Source organism: Strix aluco, chromosome 6 (genome assembly GCF_031877795.1).
Source record: "Strix aluco isolate bStrAlu1 chromosome 6, bStrAlu1.hap1, whole genome shotgun sequence".
Taxonomy (NCBI): Eukaryota; Metazoa; Chordata; class Aves; order Strigiformes; family Strigidae; genus Strix; species Strix aluco.
The window spans coordinates 19079073-19097184 of record NC_133936.1 but is presented as its reverse complement, the minus strand read 5'-3'; the positions used below and the strand labels follow the sequence as shown (position 1 = coordinate 19097184).

General features: G+C 37.0%; 1 protein-coding gene across 1 annotated transcript in view; it reads left to right on the top strand.

The window, feature by feature from the left end:
- Window positions 1-17631, top strand: part of LY75 (lymphocyte antigen 75) — a 46760-nt gene extending 29129 nt beyond the window's left edge. The window contains exons 23-35 of the mRNA XM_074828950.1: window positions 678-838; window positions 1518-1647; window positions 4133-4359; window positions 6107-6275; window positions 7439-7600; window positions 8539-8661; window positions 9064-9258; window positions 9633-9853; window positions 10980-11154; window positions 11678-11845; window positions 13096-13218; window positions 13663-13830; window positions 14864-17631. Coding sequence (XP_074685051.1) covers window positions 678-838; window positions 1518-1647; window positions 4133-4359; window positions 6107-6275; window positions 7439-7600; window positions 8539-8661; window positions 9064-9258; window positions 9633-9853; window positions 10980-11154; window positions 11678-11845; window positions 13096-13218; window positions 13663-13830; window positions 14864-15048 — 2207 coding nt within the window. The 3' untranslated portion in view covers window positions 15049-17631. The remainder of the gene's footprint in view (window positions 1-677; window positions 839-1517; window positions 1648-4132; window positions 4360-6106; window positions 6276-7438; window positions 7601-8538; window positions 8662-9063; window positions 9259-9632; window positions 9854-10979; window positions 11155-11677; window positions 11846-13095; window positions 13219-13662; window positions 13831-14863) is intronic.
- Window positions 17632-18112: the final 481 nt, after the last annotated feature.

The window sequence follows — 18112 nt, the reverse complement described above, 5'->3', positions numbered from 1 at the left end:
TAGCTAATTATATAGCTTCAATTTGTCTTCCTAATCTAGACAAGCTCAGTGAATGCTTTGGTGCCTGGGGGGTTACCAAATCCCATTGTTTCCTGCCAGAATGCTCACTAAGAAGGGTCTGATGTAAGGTTTTCATGGCTGAATTTTTTTTTCAACTAAACCTGACTTCCTTTGTCCTGTCCTGCTTTCTATGATGATGGGGTGGGCAAACTCTGCCAGAATCCAAGAAGTGGTTCTGATTTATGGTATACATTGGTAGGAGAGGAAGATGGGAGATAAGACTTCCTCTGTCAATTCAGAGAGGGGAGGAGGGAGCTCTTCTGTTATCTCTGCAGGGAGACAATAGGAGATCTTGCAGACCTGTGGAAAAACAGCCTTTGAAATTTGGATGGAAGTGCAATAATACAAAGCAGTGGGCAGAGAAACAGTTTAAATCCACTGCCTGCTCCGCAGCTGAGAATTTGGGGGACAAATACCAATAGTCTTCTTTCAGATAAAATCAACATGAAAGATGTTCTAGAAGGAAGGGATGATAAGCATTTGGCAATCATAAAGGGCTGGGAAAATGAAGTTAATACAAACGGATTGCATTATCTTGTTTATGTGAAGTTTTTTTCTCAGATGTTTACTGTTGTTTTCTGAACCACAATATGTACATTTACTGTTCTGCCCAACAGATTATATAACATCCTTGCTTCCTGGTATGCCAAAAGATATTTGGATTGGTTTGCAGTTTCTGTTCAGCACAAGGGAAAACAAATGGATAGATGAGAGTAGACTGTTGTATAGCAACTTTCACCCACTCCTGACAGGAAGATTAAGGAAAATTCCACTGGACGTAAGTTCTGGCTTCTGCCTTTTTTTGACTATGGAGTAATAAAATTTGGAATATTGACTGTATAAAAAAAAAAAAAAAAAAAAAAAAAGCCAAAAAATATGTTACAGACCAAATCCCCCAGTTAGTGGTTTTAATTGGCAAACAAAGTGACTGGCAGTAATTTAGTTCTGTTTACCTTTATTTGGTTGACAACTTCTGAACTGAGATATGGAACACTGGAAGGTGAAGGCAAAAAGCTGAAACAACCATTTAATGACTCTTCCGGAACTTCTATTTGCAATTTAAAGACTACATGAAAAAAAACCAGTCATCAAAAAGATGTCATCAATAACTCTTGGTTCAGTTATACTTAGAATGCATCTGTAAACCATTATACATTGGTATTTTGCTTACTGCTCTACCCAAGGTGAAACGTAATAAATGTAATAGAATCACACCTACAAACGAGATTTATTTTAAGCATTTAATATTCTCCCCTGTATTTAACTTATGAATTTTTTCTGAGTCCAGGCACTTGGTAGTGTTTGTAAAATAGGTAAGCTGTATTGTACCACTCCTTTGAAACTTCCTAAACAAGTTCAGACAGCTCGGGTTCTCCTAGCCTTGTATTACTTCACCTTCTCTACGCTACTATGTTTATGCCCTGTTTGAGTCTGATAAGTGTATTTCTGGTTTTCAGCTTTTTGATGAAGAATTTAACAATCAGTGCGGTGTAATCCTCAATGATCCCAAATCACAGTATGTTGGAACATGGAATTTCACTGCTTGTGCTGACAGGCACTTCTTAGGTATATGCCAGCGGCCTATAGGTAAGTCTGAAAAGTCAAATTAAATTACAGCCAGAGTTTGCAGTTAAGATGTGTGTGCCAGGAGACCTTTTAATGCATGTAAATTGTTGCACTTGAAGAGCGAGATTCTTGTAGAGACTGAGCAGGTAAATTTTGGAAAAGCAGAGTGTGGAGGATGATCTGGGACCTATTTTATCAGCCATTCAGAAGTTTCCCTTTCATTTTTCATAGCCCAGTTCAGATGGAATCTGTTTTCCTGAGAAATTCTGTGTGGTTTCAATGTAACCATACTTCAGCAGATGGGGCTTTAGTGTTCTGTGGGTATAAGAGGTCATGTACATCAAGGGATGGAACAAGGGACTCCTTTTTCCTCTTCAGAACTGTGGAAGTGAGAAGCCCTGGGGAGGAATCTCACAACATTTCCATCCCCCTTAAACATATCCTGTGTTTTTTAGCACTATCAGAATATGAGGTATCATATACTCTTAACGTTGAAAACAGTCTCCCCGGAGCAAACTTGAGGGCATACATGGAGAGTGACGATTTGGATTGATGCAGCTTTCCCTAGCTTCATACAGATCCGTTGGCGTGAGTGGGTTTTCTTAATCTGAACTAAAAATAATATTCTGATATAGCCACGTGGGTTGGTCGATACCAATTACTGGAATCAGATCAAACACATATAGCTATTATACACATTTAATTACTGCTAAGGGCTGATGTTCAGCACACCCACTTCTGAGTACGTTCCTCTATGTAAATAATCCTTTTAAGTCATGCTATCTTCTAAAAAAAAAAAAAACCACAGGTGTGCAAAACACCCAAGAATATGCCCACCCTCTTAATTCTCAAATAGGCAAAGAGATTCCTCCCCCCTGCCTTGCATTTAATACAAAAATAAAAAAAATCTTTATTTCAGTGCCAAATACTTCAGAAATTCCAAGTGTCCAGATTAGAAGTCTGGATGGAAGAGATGTTAGTTATAAAAATTCAAAAAGAGGATTTTTATTAATAGGAGGTTAACAGTATATCGGTGTAGATCAATAGATTATTAGTCTGGTCTGACTAAAATACTAAGCACTTCTTCCTTGCCACAGCTATAGAAAGTGTAATGAGAGGTTTATGGACTGCCAGAGAATGTGTCCTGGTACGGTCTGGTCTTTTATCATCATTGTATTAGGGATCTAAGAGTAATTCAGGTTGGAAGGGTCCTCAGCAAGTTGCAGGGACAGCTGTGAGAGAATCCAGGTTGCCTAGGGCTTTATCCTGGGGAAAAAGAAGGTTCATGTTCCATGGAAATCTTGGCATGATTGTGATTTGCAGAACTTCTTGAGACGTTAATCATTGGCAATTACTTCCTTCAGAAATGGACATCTTCCTTACTACCTTGTTTCCAATTTGGTACCCCTTGATGTGTGATGGCACCCTTGGTTCCATGGTTCTTTTTTGTAGCTGTTTACTAAGTGAAAGCATTTGGCAGCAGATGCAAACTGCTTGAAACAATCTGTTTTCAGCCTTGTCACTTTTCTGATGTATTGAAAGCTGTAAATATGAAATTAATATTATAGTTCTGTCTTCCTGTGTTTTGGAAAATGGCCCTATCAGCCTCTCAATCAGCCATTTATATCCTGTTGATAGTGATTTTCCCCCCCACCCTGTGAGCCTTTTTCTGCTTGAGATATTTTAAATGTCAGGGGTTTTCTCCCTTTTGGAGAACCAATCTATTTTTGGTTGTGCATAAAAATTTGGGGTTACTAGGTTTGCATGCTTTAACTTACCGTTCATGGGAATGTTTGCATCTTTTATTAACTGTAGTTGCTATGCATCGCTGAGCTGTATGCCTTCAAGTATGATGCTGATAACTGGTACTATTTGTGCTCTAAACACTGAATGCTGAATTATACCCCTCCCTATGCAAGGTGGATTTTCTGCAATTAGTGGAGGCAAAATCAATTTACCCTACACCTATGGGTGACAATAAGGAATTCTGAGACTGCTGTACTAAGATCTGCATAGACAAGTTTCGTGGCCCATTAGATTTGCATAAATATAAATCCACAGGCTCCACAGAGATAAATGAGTCAAGTTTAGCTGTTGCTATATTGCAGCAGAGAGCAGTTGCTCTCTCCCATTCATGTATTTAAAGTTATAGAATATGTTAAGAATTCTATTTATTGAGTTAAAATTATTTAGCAGTTAGCTAAAAATAGCAAATATAAGAAGATGTGAACCTAAGTTGAGAGAAAGATGTATAAAAATAGACTGGCTGAAAATAATCCTTTTTTTTTTTTTTAGAAAATATATATATATATATATATATTTTCTATCTAAAGAGTCAAAGATATTTGCTTCTAACTATAATTATTAGCCTAATCTACTGCTGAAGAATATTTTTTTTCCTGGGGGAATTCAAACAGGTTTTTCTGTTTGTTGCAGAGAAATTGTGACTTTAAAATGCATTCCAGTGTTGAGCCATCTAATAACTGAATTTATTTCTTACATATAGGAGCTGCTGATAACCAGACAGAACAAGTCCTTAATGAAACATTGAGCTATCAAAATGTTGAATACATGGTAATTCCAAAAAATTTGTCCTGGAATGATGCAATGGCTGCATGCATAAATAACAAGATGCAGCTGGTTAGCATCACAGATCAGTTCCAGCAGGCTTTTCTTGCTGTTCAAGCTGCCCTTCATAATTACCCGCTGTGGATTGGACTCTTCAGCAGAGATGTAAGTTTTGTTTTCCCCTCAGACTGTGGCTTAAGGTAATTTTTAGAGTTCTGTGAACTAGAAACTGGAATAAAGGAATACAATGAAAAATTAATTTCTGGGGTAACTGTTTTCATTTAGGGATAACCACCTGGAGGGTCCCAAGATTAATGTTCTAAATCTTCAGTTCTTAAAGTTACATAGTTGTTGAACTCCACTGTATGGATTGATGATGAGGAGACAATTCTTTTAAAAGATTATAGGACAGAAGGATATATTGTAGAGTGGCAGCTACATAGATAGCTGAATCAGCTTTGTCTCTTTTGTTAACGAATGGGTAATTAGTGTTTCCATTTAATATCATCGCCACTGTTTACAGTACCACTCTAGAAAGACCACCCAAAACCTGGTTTAAAAGGGAGCAACTAGAAGTGGCAAATAAAATCCAGCATGATTCATTGAATGCTTCTGGAGATACATTTCTAAAGTTTAACTTAGACTCTATTGTTACTTAATGTTATTTGTGCCTGTGTTTTGAGTTAGAGGGAGACGTGCCTGAGACAGGTTAGTGGGATTTCCTTTTTTATTCGATTTGTTTTTGTCTTTGAAAAAGTCAATGCAGGAGGTACTGATTTGCTTTTATTAGCCAGAGGACCTCTTGAAGATCTTCATTGTGGATTGAGAGCTTTTTCAGCTATTAATGAAATGCCTTGGACTTGATTGCAGGGTTTAACTTTTTTGTCAAGCATACGAGTCTTGAGATGATTGCAAGAAAAAAGTTAAAATTTGAGAAGTGCCTTACCTACAGAGCTTAATGGTGCTAACTCCACATCTGTGGTGTTATGATCTTCCTATGTCAGTAATGGGCTACTGAGTATTCTAGGCAACGTAAGGGGGGGGGGGAAATAGAAATTTAAGTATATGGTTTATGGAGAATATTTTTAAAAGGAAACAGGCATTTAATCTTAGTGAAGATGGGGAAACCAGAACAAGCTATTTTCCCTCCTCTTTTGAATTTTTATCTGTAAGCAAAGATCAAATGATTCATTTTGCTGCATGCAACTCAGGCATGCACTGGCTTTTCACTGTTGCAACACTTTGTTATTTGGGCACAATTAAAAAGTCACATAAAAGGAAACGATAATGAAACTGGTCAACAGAACTTGTTACTCCAGTGCTGGAATCATAGGCACAAAAGAAAGATACAAGATAAATTAAATTACAAAGCAGCAGGGGGATTTCCTGAAGAAAACTTTTAAATGTAAGATTCTTAAAGGATGGTATGCTTGTTGTATGTGGGTTTTTTCTTACTGCTCCTGCATTCTCCAGGGCAGGAACACATCTGATTTATTAAATCAGTTAAGTATTTAATAGATTGCCTTCAACTCAGTGTGTGGTAACTGAGACTGGGCCTTATTCTCAGATATTACCAGTTTTCCAAGTCCAGATAATTGTATCCACCACTGATTTGCAGGTGCAAATGATGCAATTTGGACATCTCATTGCCAGGCCTTCCTCCATAAGCATAGTAGTTAAATATCACCATTTGGTAATTTGCATCCACTTCAGCTAATTCATATTTTTGCAACTGCAAAACTTAAAATAACAGAGCTTGTTATATCGTGAACAGCAGATCAGATTGTGAGGGCAGTGGAACACTTAGTTCTCACCAGAGACACTGTAAATGTCTAGCCAATGTAAATATATCATTTTCTGTACCTAATATTTTTTACTATGTAGCTCATCCCTTTTATTTATACAATTCTAGGGTGGAAAACATTATGGCTGGCTGGATGGGAAACATGTTAGTTTTAGTCGCTGGTCTGAAGATGATGAAGAAACAAACGAAGAATGTGTGTTTTTGGATACTGATGGCTTCTGGAAAACTTCTGACTGCTCCTCTGAAAATCGAGGTGCTATTTGCTATGCATCAGAAAGTATGTATCCTAGCATAATATTTATAAAAGCTGGATTTTGTTTCATTATGAAGCATATTTGATAATTCCAGATTGTAACTTCAAAATTACAACTTTTTTTTTAATTTACATTTCCTCAGACAGGCTAATTTGCATGCCAGGAAAAAAAGAAACACATTTCAAATATGGGGGCATGCACCTATCAAATGAATTTGGCATGGGTGCATTGGGCCAGACTGTACCCTTCATATTGCCAACTGATTCTACCTTTGCACTGCTTCTGTAAGATTGTTGCATATTAATCTCCCTCACTTGCATGTGGAAGAAGATTCATTACTTCTGTACTATTTACCTCTTAATATTGAACCTCCTGAAATCTCTTCAGACATGGAAGTTTAAACAGGGAGGGGGTACATGACTACAGGGAGAAGGAAGATAGCAGGTAGACACTGAATTGAAAGGAGTAAAGTAATTCGCAGTTCACAAAACCCTTCTAAATAGATACCGATTGGAACAAGACAGGTATAGATTCTTTTAGGGGGGATACATATGTGTCACAGCCCTTTTCTGAAGAATGAAAAAGATCTGTCTGAGAGATCATCACAGATTTCTTCCCTGTGCGACCATTATAATTTGTTTTGTTTTTTTCCTGTGAGGGGACACAGTTAAGCCATTGTTGTACATACTGAGTCACAGTAAAGTGTATACTTGGCATTATGACATCCTTAACTATTTTGAGCTTGCAATCTAAGCAACTGGAGGAAGAGTCCTTCTCACTCCTTGAGTATTAGATAAAACCACAGAACTCTCATGTGTTGCCATCTAAGGAGTAGCTTAATTGTTATGGTCATCTGCCTTCATACAAGAGGCAATAAGAGATTTTAGTTATTGGCCCACACTTAGCACTTTTATGTAGGAATTTTATTCTTAAACCTACATAACACCACAATTGTGAAAAGTTGTAAGCATCCGTATTCTTTGATAATGCTTACTGCTGGTTTGTTACTTTAAAAAAGTCACCAGCATGAGGAAACTGAAAGCAATAATGTATTACACATTTAGAGGATGGCACTTAAATTTGTCTTGCATGTTTTTAAATGGTACCTGAATGTGGTTTGTGGTGTGTCAGGTTAAGTATTGTTATTAATAAGTCACGTCCTGAATGTCGTCTTTTCTTTCCTTAGAGAAGATTGAAAAAGAACAAGTTACACAAGTTAAGTGCCCACATAAGATTAAAAATACACCATGGATATCATTTAGAAACAACTGTTACACTTTTATGATAACAAAAAATAGATGGAGAGAACTGAAGTCTCAAGAAGCTCATCATTTATGCAAGAAAATGAGTAAGTACTTTGTCATATTACAGGTATTTATGGACTTATATCAGCTTGAGGGAGATGAGTTTTAGATCTGAGTCACTGTCTTAGAGTGACAGCAGCACTGAGAAAGGTTGTAGCATTTGGAAATGTGCATTAGCGTTGCACTGCCTAATGCTGTTTGCCCTTGCACCACTGATAAAAAGTGTTAGAGCATGGGTAGGATTGTTGGAGACAGAGATGGCTAGGAACTATTAAATTCTGAGATCTCTGAAAAAATTGGAAGGTTTTAGTTGGGTGTTTTTTCTCTTTATAATATGCAAATTTTAAACAGGCTGGGTAATTGTTATCCCCTTGGCAACATTCTGGCTTTACAGTCACATTCACTTCATGGGGTTTTTTTCCCTTCGTTGCTGTGTGGAACACTTAGGTAAACAGACTGAGACTAGTCCAATTCAGAAAAGCGTGTGGGCTTTTCCTGTCCATCCTAAACAAAGTGTAAGCCTAGGAACAGCTTCCCTCTTATATTAAACCATTGCTCATGGCACTTCAGACCTGCATCTTTCCAGAAACTATTTTATTTTTTGTGAATTGATTTCAGTTCAGTCTTTTTCCTAATACTGTTTCTCCACTGAACAGTTCCAGAAAATTATGAAAGATTGCTGATATTTTTATGTTCTCTGCAGAGTATTTTTACTACATACAACTTGAAGTGACAGTAGGACCCACAAAAATCTCTGGAGCTGATGTCTTTCACTTATCCACAAAGCCAGCGGAAGCACTGTTGATAATACCTTTGAAAATTGTTTTCACACTGTTCATTTAGTTATTGTGTTACAAAGGTCTAGGCTTTACATATTCTTGATCTGTCTGTAATAATTATTAACAATCACAGAAGAAAAATATTTATTTTGTAATTGAAAGGTGACTTTGTAAGAAAGTAATTTTAAAAAAATTTTCAACAGACCCAGAAGCATTTGTTCTGAGTGTTCGAGATGAAGAAGAGAATAACTTTGTTACTGAGCAGCTTCATTCATTCAGTGGTCTGGCTATGTGGGTCTGGCTGGGTGTGATTTATGATGACAGTGGTAAGATTTAAGGTTTTTTTTCTTAATAACTGGATTGGAGACAAAGCTTGCAGCATTAAGCATATTTCTTGCACGTTTCGATATACAACTAAAGTAAAACTGCAAATCTATAATAATGCTTGATATTTCTACTTCTAGAATAAAATAACAGAATTTGCTTCCTGTTTGAGGGATAATTGGATCCAGCATGTTCTGTTTAGTCTAGATTTGATTTCCCTGGAAAGCAGGATTTAAAAGGGCCTGGATGAGTAATGCTAACATATTTAGCGTTTACAGTAACTTAGAGTATCACTGCATTTTTTCCAGAGTGAATATCTGTTAATGTCATTAATATATTCAAACTTGAATGGTATTTGTACACATTATACCAACGTTTTAATAAATACACAATGTTTTCCACAGATAAAGTTCTTAAGTGGTATGATGAAACTCATCTGACTTACAATAACTGGAGGCTGGGAAGACCTAACATAAAGAAGAACAGTTTTTTTGCTGGTGTAAATCTTGATGGGTTTTGGGATATTTATAATTATTCTCAAAGTTGGCATGTTCATCACTATAATGTGTACAGTATTCTCGCCTGTAAAATCGAAAGGGGTAAGTAGTAGAGAATATTTATGTGTAGTATTGCAATGTTGGATGAGGGTCATAATTTTAAGTCTGCAGTCCCTGCTGTATAAGGCTTTGGTTTTGGTCCCAGTGAAATGCGTGGCATAGCTGTCATGGGCTTAGGGGGTTATATGGTCAGTCTGTGCATCACTCCTGTAATATCCTGATCAGAAGGAATGTGTTTGCTGTACTCCTCCATCAACTGCTCACAGTGCTCGAAGTAGCAAAAGATAACTTTCTTGCTGTAAGTGGCTTGTACTAATGCTTGAGTTACATTGATATAGATGGATATTAATGCTTTCTGTATGTTCCTAGTAACACGAATGAAGTGCACAAACTTATCGTCTTATTCTTTGAAATAGGACCCCAACAGCACAAGCCTCCATTGCCTCAGTCTATTCCACATGGAAACAGAACATACAGGATCCTTCAGAAAAAGTTAACGTGGTATGAGGCGTTGAGAGAATGCAAACAAAATAGGAGTGATTTAGCAAGTGTACACAGTGAATCGCAACAGTTATTCCTAGATGATATTGTCAAGCAAGATGGCTATCCACTGTGGCTTGGGTTGTCCATTCATGATGTAAGTATATACCATTGGTGACATCAGTAACAGAGCTTGTAAATAAGTTTCTGCACAGGATATGAAATATATTCTGATACTTTTTTCCAGTTTCTTGAAATCTCTATTCTACTTTTTCAGCCCTGTGTAACATATGTTAAAGTATATTAAATTTTAGTATACGTAGCCACACTAAAATATTTTTCCAAATCTTTTGACATTTTAAAATAATTAAATGGTCCCACATCATTCCTTGCAGCACAAGGAAATGCGGTTTGCAAAGCTACCTTCAGAGGCTGCAGATTTTATTGTAGAATCAGATTCCATTAGCAAATGCAATCAAAGCTGTATGGAGCCTGTTTAGTCCAGGTCAAGGCAGGCTCTCTGAGGCAGTTCAGGAACTGGCTCTCCAGCACATTATGTGTCCCTTCTCCCAGGAGGCACAGCAAGAGGCAGCTGCAGGTCTTCCTCCTCCTCCTCCTCTGCCTGCTTAACCTGGGAGCTGAAAGCCTGTGGCCCTGGCCCTGACCCTGCTCCCCACAGTAATCGCCAGACCTGGTCACAGTATTTAATCAGCAGGAGTACCCCTCTGCAGAGGTCTGTGATTGCTGTGCATACCTTTGCTACCTCTGCCTGCCCTTTGGTCTGAATGGGTCCCTCCGCTTCTCACAACTGACTCTTCATTGCCATGGGTTTTAGCGGTGCATCTGAAGTAGGAGCTAGCACTGAAACCATTCCTGAGATGCCCAGCTTTACTCACTGAGACCATCTCAACAGTTTAGCAGTTTGCAGCATAACTAATAATGTTCATAGCAAGGAAGGCAGACTGAAACGAAACAGCAGGATGAAATTAAGTAAAATGTTCCCCATAGAATAAAACAAGGCACACTGCAGGTTTAAGCTTACAAACATGCTGCACTTTTTCAGTTCCCACAAATAATCAGGATTTCTATGTTAAGAATTGATTGAAAAATGCAAACTATGTTGCACATTTATTTAGTATGGATTTAGAAAATGAGGCCACCTGCACTGTAATCTATCACTCTACAAGGGATAAATATTGCTACATGACTTACTAATGACTGACAAGATTTAAACCACAACCGTATGCTGTGGTGTAAAAGTTGTGCGTTTTTTCTTTATTTAGGGAAGTAAAGCTAATTTTGAATGGTCAGATGGAAGTGACTTTGACTACTATCCTTGGGAATTAGAAAACTCAAATACTACCGAGAACTGTGTTCTGTTGGATACTAAAGGATCTTGGAACCGTACGAAATGTACAAACGTTGCTGAAGGTGCCATTTGCTATAGCCCTCCAAACAGTAAGTGTTATTTTTAATGTTTTGTGTAGTTGTCTTATGTATTCTATCTTTACGTGTTGTATTTAGAACTAGAAATGAAGGCTGAAATACTACACAATTCCCTCTTTAAGAAGAGTTGTCTATCAGGAGCAATAAAACACTTTTTAGTACTTAAGGAAGATCAATTCTCTCCATTCCAGTGGTGAAAATCTAAAACAATCCTGGTCACTTTTTTGATCACCTGTGATATGAATATCAAACTGTATGTATCTTTTTCTGAATTAAAATCTTTATCAAACACATACAATAAGCTCCAAAACCCCCTAAAAGGCAAGAATAAATGGCTCCCAGGCCTTTGGGACTTGTCTTATGCTTGTTTTCAAATAAATTCATCTATGACACACAAAGAAGGAATGTAAGCTAATTGAATCATGGTTGTTGGTAGGAGAAGTAGCCCTTGTTAATACTGACTGTCATGTTACTACAGAGAGACTGTGGACAAACTTCTGCAGCAAAAATAATATCAATTTCTTTGTCTTTGCAGACAGACAGTTACAGCCAAAGCAAGTGAGCAAAGCCTCAGGATGCCCGCAGATCAGTGGTACCCTACAATGGATACAGTATAAGGATCATTGTTACGCATTTGACATGGCGTTCTACAATTTTTCAGTATATAATGTGGAAGATGCTAAGAAAGTCTGCCAGAAACTGAGTATGTGTAGATTCTTTATCACATTGCAACTTGTAATTAGTCCACTATTCAAAAAGAAATAAAACCCAACAACCAAAAACCTACACCGGTTATACTTCAGCTTTTATGCTGCTTTACTTTAGGAAAAGTAACAGCAATCTTTATCTTTGAACATCTGATAAAGGTTCTTGATAAAACACTGCAGTGTGCTGACAGATTGTTTGGCACACAGATATCTGCAAGTAAAATGCCAGTAGCCATTGATAGAGGATTCAGAAATTTAAGGCTTATGGTTCGGAGGAAACTATTTCATTTGCGTACAATTAACTTTATTATAAATAAAGTTAGTGCTGTTAGCAGTGTTTTCTTATTATATCCTTGCTTTAGCTGCTGCTAATAGGGAGCTTGCTAACCTATCAAATGGTTCAAAGCATGTACTTTATAAATATTATAAAGGCACATAATATCACTAAAACCACCTTAATTTTACATCAAATTAAAGGATATTCTTCTTTGATAAGCTATGTGGGGAATTGTGTTGTGGAAGATGATAATAAGCAGTCTTGTGTATGGAATTTTTAATCACCTTCTTAGCTTAGAAGCTAGTGACTGTCATAACTTTCTTTTATTGAATTATGATGTGAAGTTGAACTCACTATGTGGGATGAAAAGAAAAGGTGTAAGTACTCCCAGTCCTGGATGCAGTTTTCTATTGAGTCCTACCTGGCCTGGTAATTGAAAGAGAAAGTGATCTTTCTCTAAATTAAGCTTCTGGCTTATATTTGCATATACTTGTAAAGAATGGGTATGCTCTTGAGCCTGTCTCTGGTATACCCTTTCCTCCCTCTTACTCTTTAATTGCTGTAACACTGTGTATAAAAACCTGAGGCACGATAAGGGATTGATTTAGAAATTAACTTAGCAAAATGCTGAGCTTTTGTTCAACTATATTTTTGAAAAGGGTTTATTACTTGGACAAGACTAGTAATTCTGAATGTGGCATACCTTTTGATATCTTCCATGTATGTAGTCCACAGCTGCAGTAAGTTTACTCCCATTGTATTTTGTGCTTGAATAACCAGTCATCTGAAGCTGCCTTGTGTAACATGCTGTATTTTAGGGAATGGGAGATTACATCTTTATTCTGCAGCTTACTTCAAACTAATTTGACAAGCCCAGATCAGCAAATCTTTTCCCATAGTAATTGTTCCCACAGAAAACTCACTGTACAAGCACCATGAAAAATCTCTGAAGTTTCCTCTTCCCCTCAGATCCTTCAGCAACCCTTCTGACTATAGGGGATGCAGAGGAAAATGCATTTGTGAGCACACACATAAAGGAAAATGATCTCATCACCAAGAACGTATGGCTTGGCCTGACTCAGATCTCTAAGGGTAAGTAGCAACCATGTATCATGTGGTAAATAAAAATACATAAATCCTCAAATAAGAATACAGTTTTGTAGTGTTGATAGCCTACAGTAACTTCTGACTGAGGTTGGAATCCCTTATTTAGCGTTAGAAAGCCCTTTGGACTTCATTGTAGCTTAAGTCTCTTCCTGTTGCACACTTAAGATAATCAGGAGTCACTGAAATTAATTTTCCCTGATACCGTCATTGATGCCTAATGGTTCAGCTGCAAACGCATCAAATGTTAAAGGTCTGGAGAAGAGGTGTGGCTAAAAGTGATGTGTTCATATGTATTACTTTTAATATACAGGATAGATAATCAGCCCTGTTTCTTTTAGCAACACAAAGAAATCAATAGATTGTGAATGACACTGTGTAGCATTATAGCATGTTTTGGTGATCTAAAGTAAGCAAACTTTTTCCCAACAGATCAGTCCCTGAACTGGCTTGATGGCTCATCAGTTAATTATGTCAACTGGGAAAATAAAACTGCAGAAGTCAATGAAAAATGCAGTGTTATCCTGTCCACAACTGGCACATGGTCCAAAGTTGACTGCAGCCGTAGTCAAAGCAGAGTGGTTTGTAAGGCTCCTTTAGGTACGGAAGCATTGATTTTAGCAGAAACTTAATTTTGTAGTGACTATATTTAGGATTTTCTTTTTTTCGTGAGGAAAGTCTGTATTGGAATAACGGAAGTGCAATTCACAAAAGAACCTGTGAAGTACCTCTGCCTAAGCAAGAGCTTTCTGTTGCTGTTTTGCCATAGAACTGCATTCAGGAATAAATTCTCTAGGAATTTACTTCTGGCTCTCACTATCCACTTAGAGGGTAAGGGAGAGAACTGAAATTTCCACTTAAAAGTGAGCGTAGAGTAGTTGCTATCGCTTCATACCATAGGGTATCTCATGGGTGAGTCTGTGTAGGTGGGAACAGAAAGGCTTCTGCTTGTAAGAGATGCTGGGGTACTGGAGATTTGTGGTTTTGGCCTTGAGGTACTAGAGATTTGTGTTTTCAGTCTTGAGGAGGCTTCTGAAAATGGTACCCCACAGCTCCAGAAAAAGACTCGGGTCTCATGTTACATCCTCATACTCTGCTCTGTACAGGAAAGCAAGCAGTTGCCTGAGCATTAAGCAAGCAAGTTCCTGAGAAGCAGTGGAATCTTCTGCTTTTGTATACGTTCTCACTGAAGTGGAAATGCAGGAATAGATTTAACTTCATGCTGCTAGGGTAGACCTCAACAAGATCTTTCCAGTCCAAGGGAAGCATAATTCCCTTCCACTCCAAGAGACTCCAGGGTCTCATTACATTTCTGAAGTATACAAACCTTGGGATGAATACAGCATTTACTAATAGGGTTTTTTTGACCTTCAGAGGTCCCTTCTGACCTGAATATGATTAGGAAATTAACAACAGAATCATCAAAAGTAAGCTAATAGATGCTGGTTCATATGGGAACCTAACTGCCCATGTGATGAAGTGAAGACTATTACTGTGATGAAGCAGCTTGCCTTAACTTCAGCTAAATGCATGCACTATTAGTGTATAGGTACCTAAGCATCAACCCCCATGACCAGATATTCTTACCAAAACTCTTTTAAAGAATGACTATTCATGTTTTGTTCTGTTACAGGTTCTAATCATACCGGGGTGGCTGTAGCATTTGCCCTGCTAATTATCTTAGTCTTCATTGTCGGATTAGTATGGTATCTCTATAAAAAGAAGCGTCTTCACTGGAGTGCCTTCTCTTCAGTACGCTATCAAAGAGGGATGAATGATGATGAAACTGATGACGTGTTCACAAAAGATAGCTATTGAGAAACTGTTCCTTCTGGGCAATTGAGCATGAACTTCACTGTGTGAAGCCATAAGGAATGAACTATTGATGTTTTATTACTTCTTTTTGGAAAAGTAATAAGAAGGTTATTAATGGGAGCTAAATTTTGTTCTTTTATACAAGTGCAATTTTTATTCAAGTCAATGGTAATTATTTACATTTGGCCTCAGCCATTTAAGGTGCAAGGTTTCTAGAGTTCTGTGATATTTTTAAATTTACAGTATTTTCTCTCTTTACTGGAAAGAATTTTTAATGGAATAATTAATGCCAACAGTACTTTATGCAACATCACTTTAACAAATGCACTTAAAATTGCTACATGAATTCTGTAACTTTGTACAATTATCCGTCAATAACTTCATGCCAAATGATGTACCATTTTGATATGCTATAAGGGTTTTGCTGCTAGCATTGGGTTACCATGTAGAAGCAACTTTTGTAATAAGTGGTTATAAATTTTGATATAGCAGGGGAGAAGAGAGTTACCAGACAGCTAAGTATTCATTCCCATCCAACTAGAATTTAAATTTTCTTGTTATAGTGGAGAAAGATCACGTTATGTTTTTTTTTTTTTCCCCAAAAAGACACACAAATTATGTTGTAGTGGTGAGAGAAGAATCTTCCTTAGAATGTAGAATGTACATTTTGAATAAAGAGTTATGGGGAATACCTTGTGCTAAAGCCATGCTGTCTTGGAGTAAATTAAATAAACATAGAATATTTGAAGCCTGAGACTGTGGCAGCCAGCAGATCACTATTCTTACTCCCTGAAGGTGGTAGTGGGGCTAAGAAAAATACTCATTAAGGGCTAACTGCAAACACAAGCAGAACTCAAGATACAATAAAAGCCTTAGCCCTTTAAAAGCAAAGGCATGAATATTATGTTTTATCCTGTGACATAACTGCTTTTTAAGTAAATGTTCAGTTTCTTTTCACAAAGTTTTGAAAGCAGAAATAGCAGGAATGATTACAGAGATAATCAGTATCTGGAGCTAAGCATTAATTGAACAAGAGTAAAAAATCTGCACTTGGAGTAGTATTTAGAGAAAAACATATCACATCTATCTTACTACTCTGAAATTAGACTTAAGTGATTCTCTTGTAGACCAGAACACAGAAAAGACATGCTCCATTTTATGATGTGTTGCAGTGTGACACCCAAGGACAGGAGTGTTGCAGTGACAGTGTTCCTTGTTCTGTAATGAGATCCTCCTGGCATTTACTTCCCCTAGTACTAAGATTAAATGCCTGACTTTATAGGTGAAATATGTCATCTGTCCAAGAAACAAGATGAAGATACAGCTAAGGAAAGAGTGAGAAAGAATGTTTGGTAAATAAACTTGTGTACATAAATGCTAAAAATACTTGAGTATTTTACATAAAACTTAAACTTGATTTTTGTATGTGATGTGTCACTGTGGCCTTTTCTATGCACTCCAAAGAAAGCTATAAAGGGAAAAAGGGAAGACAGAATTGTATATGTTAATTACTCTAACGATTTGATCAATTAATGTTTTGAAAAAGTCTTTAGAGGTTTTTTTAATGCATAATACGAAGAACAGGTGCATTTACTTTTATGAAGGAGGATATGTAAAAGATGAGATCCATTGCCCACGTAACAGTGGTATGATGCGGTAAATAGAAACACATTTGGTCTGATGTGCTGAGAAAAGAACTACTGATTTCTCTGAAGCAACAGTGCGAGGTCATGATGTTCAACTGCCTTTTTTCCCCCCTGCAGTTTACTTATGTTGACAGCACTTTTCTTTGTTCCTGTTTGCACTATTTTGATAAGCAAGTGTTTATCATTTGTATTGAGAAATAGAGAATTTCTTGTAGCCTGTTAAAACAGCAGCCTGAAGGGGCACGGTAAAGGAACCATTGTGTTAGTTTGCTGATCAAAGAAGTAAGCACTTTTGTTGTTTATTCGGTACTTTGGGCACAATTGTGGACATTTTCTTTCTTGAGGTAACCTTGTAGAAAAAGTAGTTATGATGCTAGTTACTATGTAATGAAAATAACCCTTACCCCCCTCCTTAAACTTACTCTGGTATGAGAAGTGTTTGAGACGTAACAAAGCCTGGTTCCTGTCATCTTCTGTTTTAGCTTATATGCCTAAGTGCTTTGTCAAATGACTTCTAACTTAATGGACTTAAAAAAAAGTGTTGGTTATTGTCCTTTTCTAACAGTAGTAATTGGGGAAAACTATTTACAAATTGTCATGTGAGATTTACTAGTTTTATAGATGTTTATACTTCGAGCATTTTTAGGTTGAAATTGGAAATGGAAAATGGAAATTAGTAGTAAAATCCTAATTCTCCAACACACATGAATATATACTTTTTATAAAAAAATTGTATATTTTATTCTTATGAATGATGTAAATAATTTTTTAAGGCCCATTGTTTGTTTCATCATAGCTAAGTTGTCTAATCACTGGTAATTGTTTTTTGAGTAAGCACAACTGCCTTAGTGCAGGTGAATAACCCACTTTATTTGAAATACACAGAAAGATTATTTAGCAATATTGTTATTGAAAGAATAAAGTTAAATAAAACACTAAACTGCTTACACTGGTTTTATTTCTGTGAAAGCAGTTATCAGAGCAAAGGTACAGCTCATTTATCACTGGATAAAAAAGCACATAGCACAGGGGCTGTGATCACAATTAAAGCAGATAAGTGTTACCAAAAGAAAACTTTAGAGGTAATAAAAACCTTTGATGTATAAAAAGAATGCCAATAACTTTCTTTTTGCAGTTGAAAGCGTACTTTATCATGGAACATGGTTATACCTAGCTTTTATCAAGCTGCTTCTGGGCTTAGAGAGAAAGAGAACATTCCTTGGTGCCCTTTTTTTAATCAGGGTGTAGTTCATTAGCACCTTGTGGCCCAAATTAATTCCAAAGCAGTTTATAAGGGCTCCCAACATAACTCCTTGTAAAATATGAGCAAAGTTAAATTACTTCCAGCCACGTAACATTTGCAATTCAAGCACGAGATGTATTCATTTTAAGTGTCATCTGAACTCTGAATTCCAGGTCTC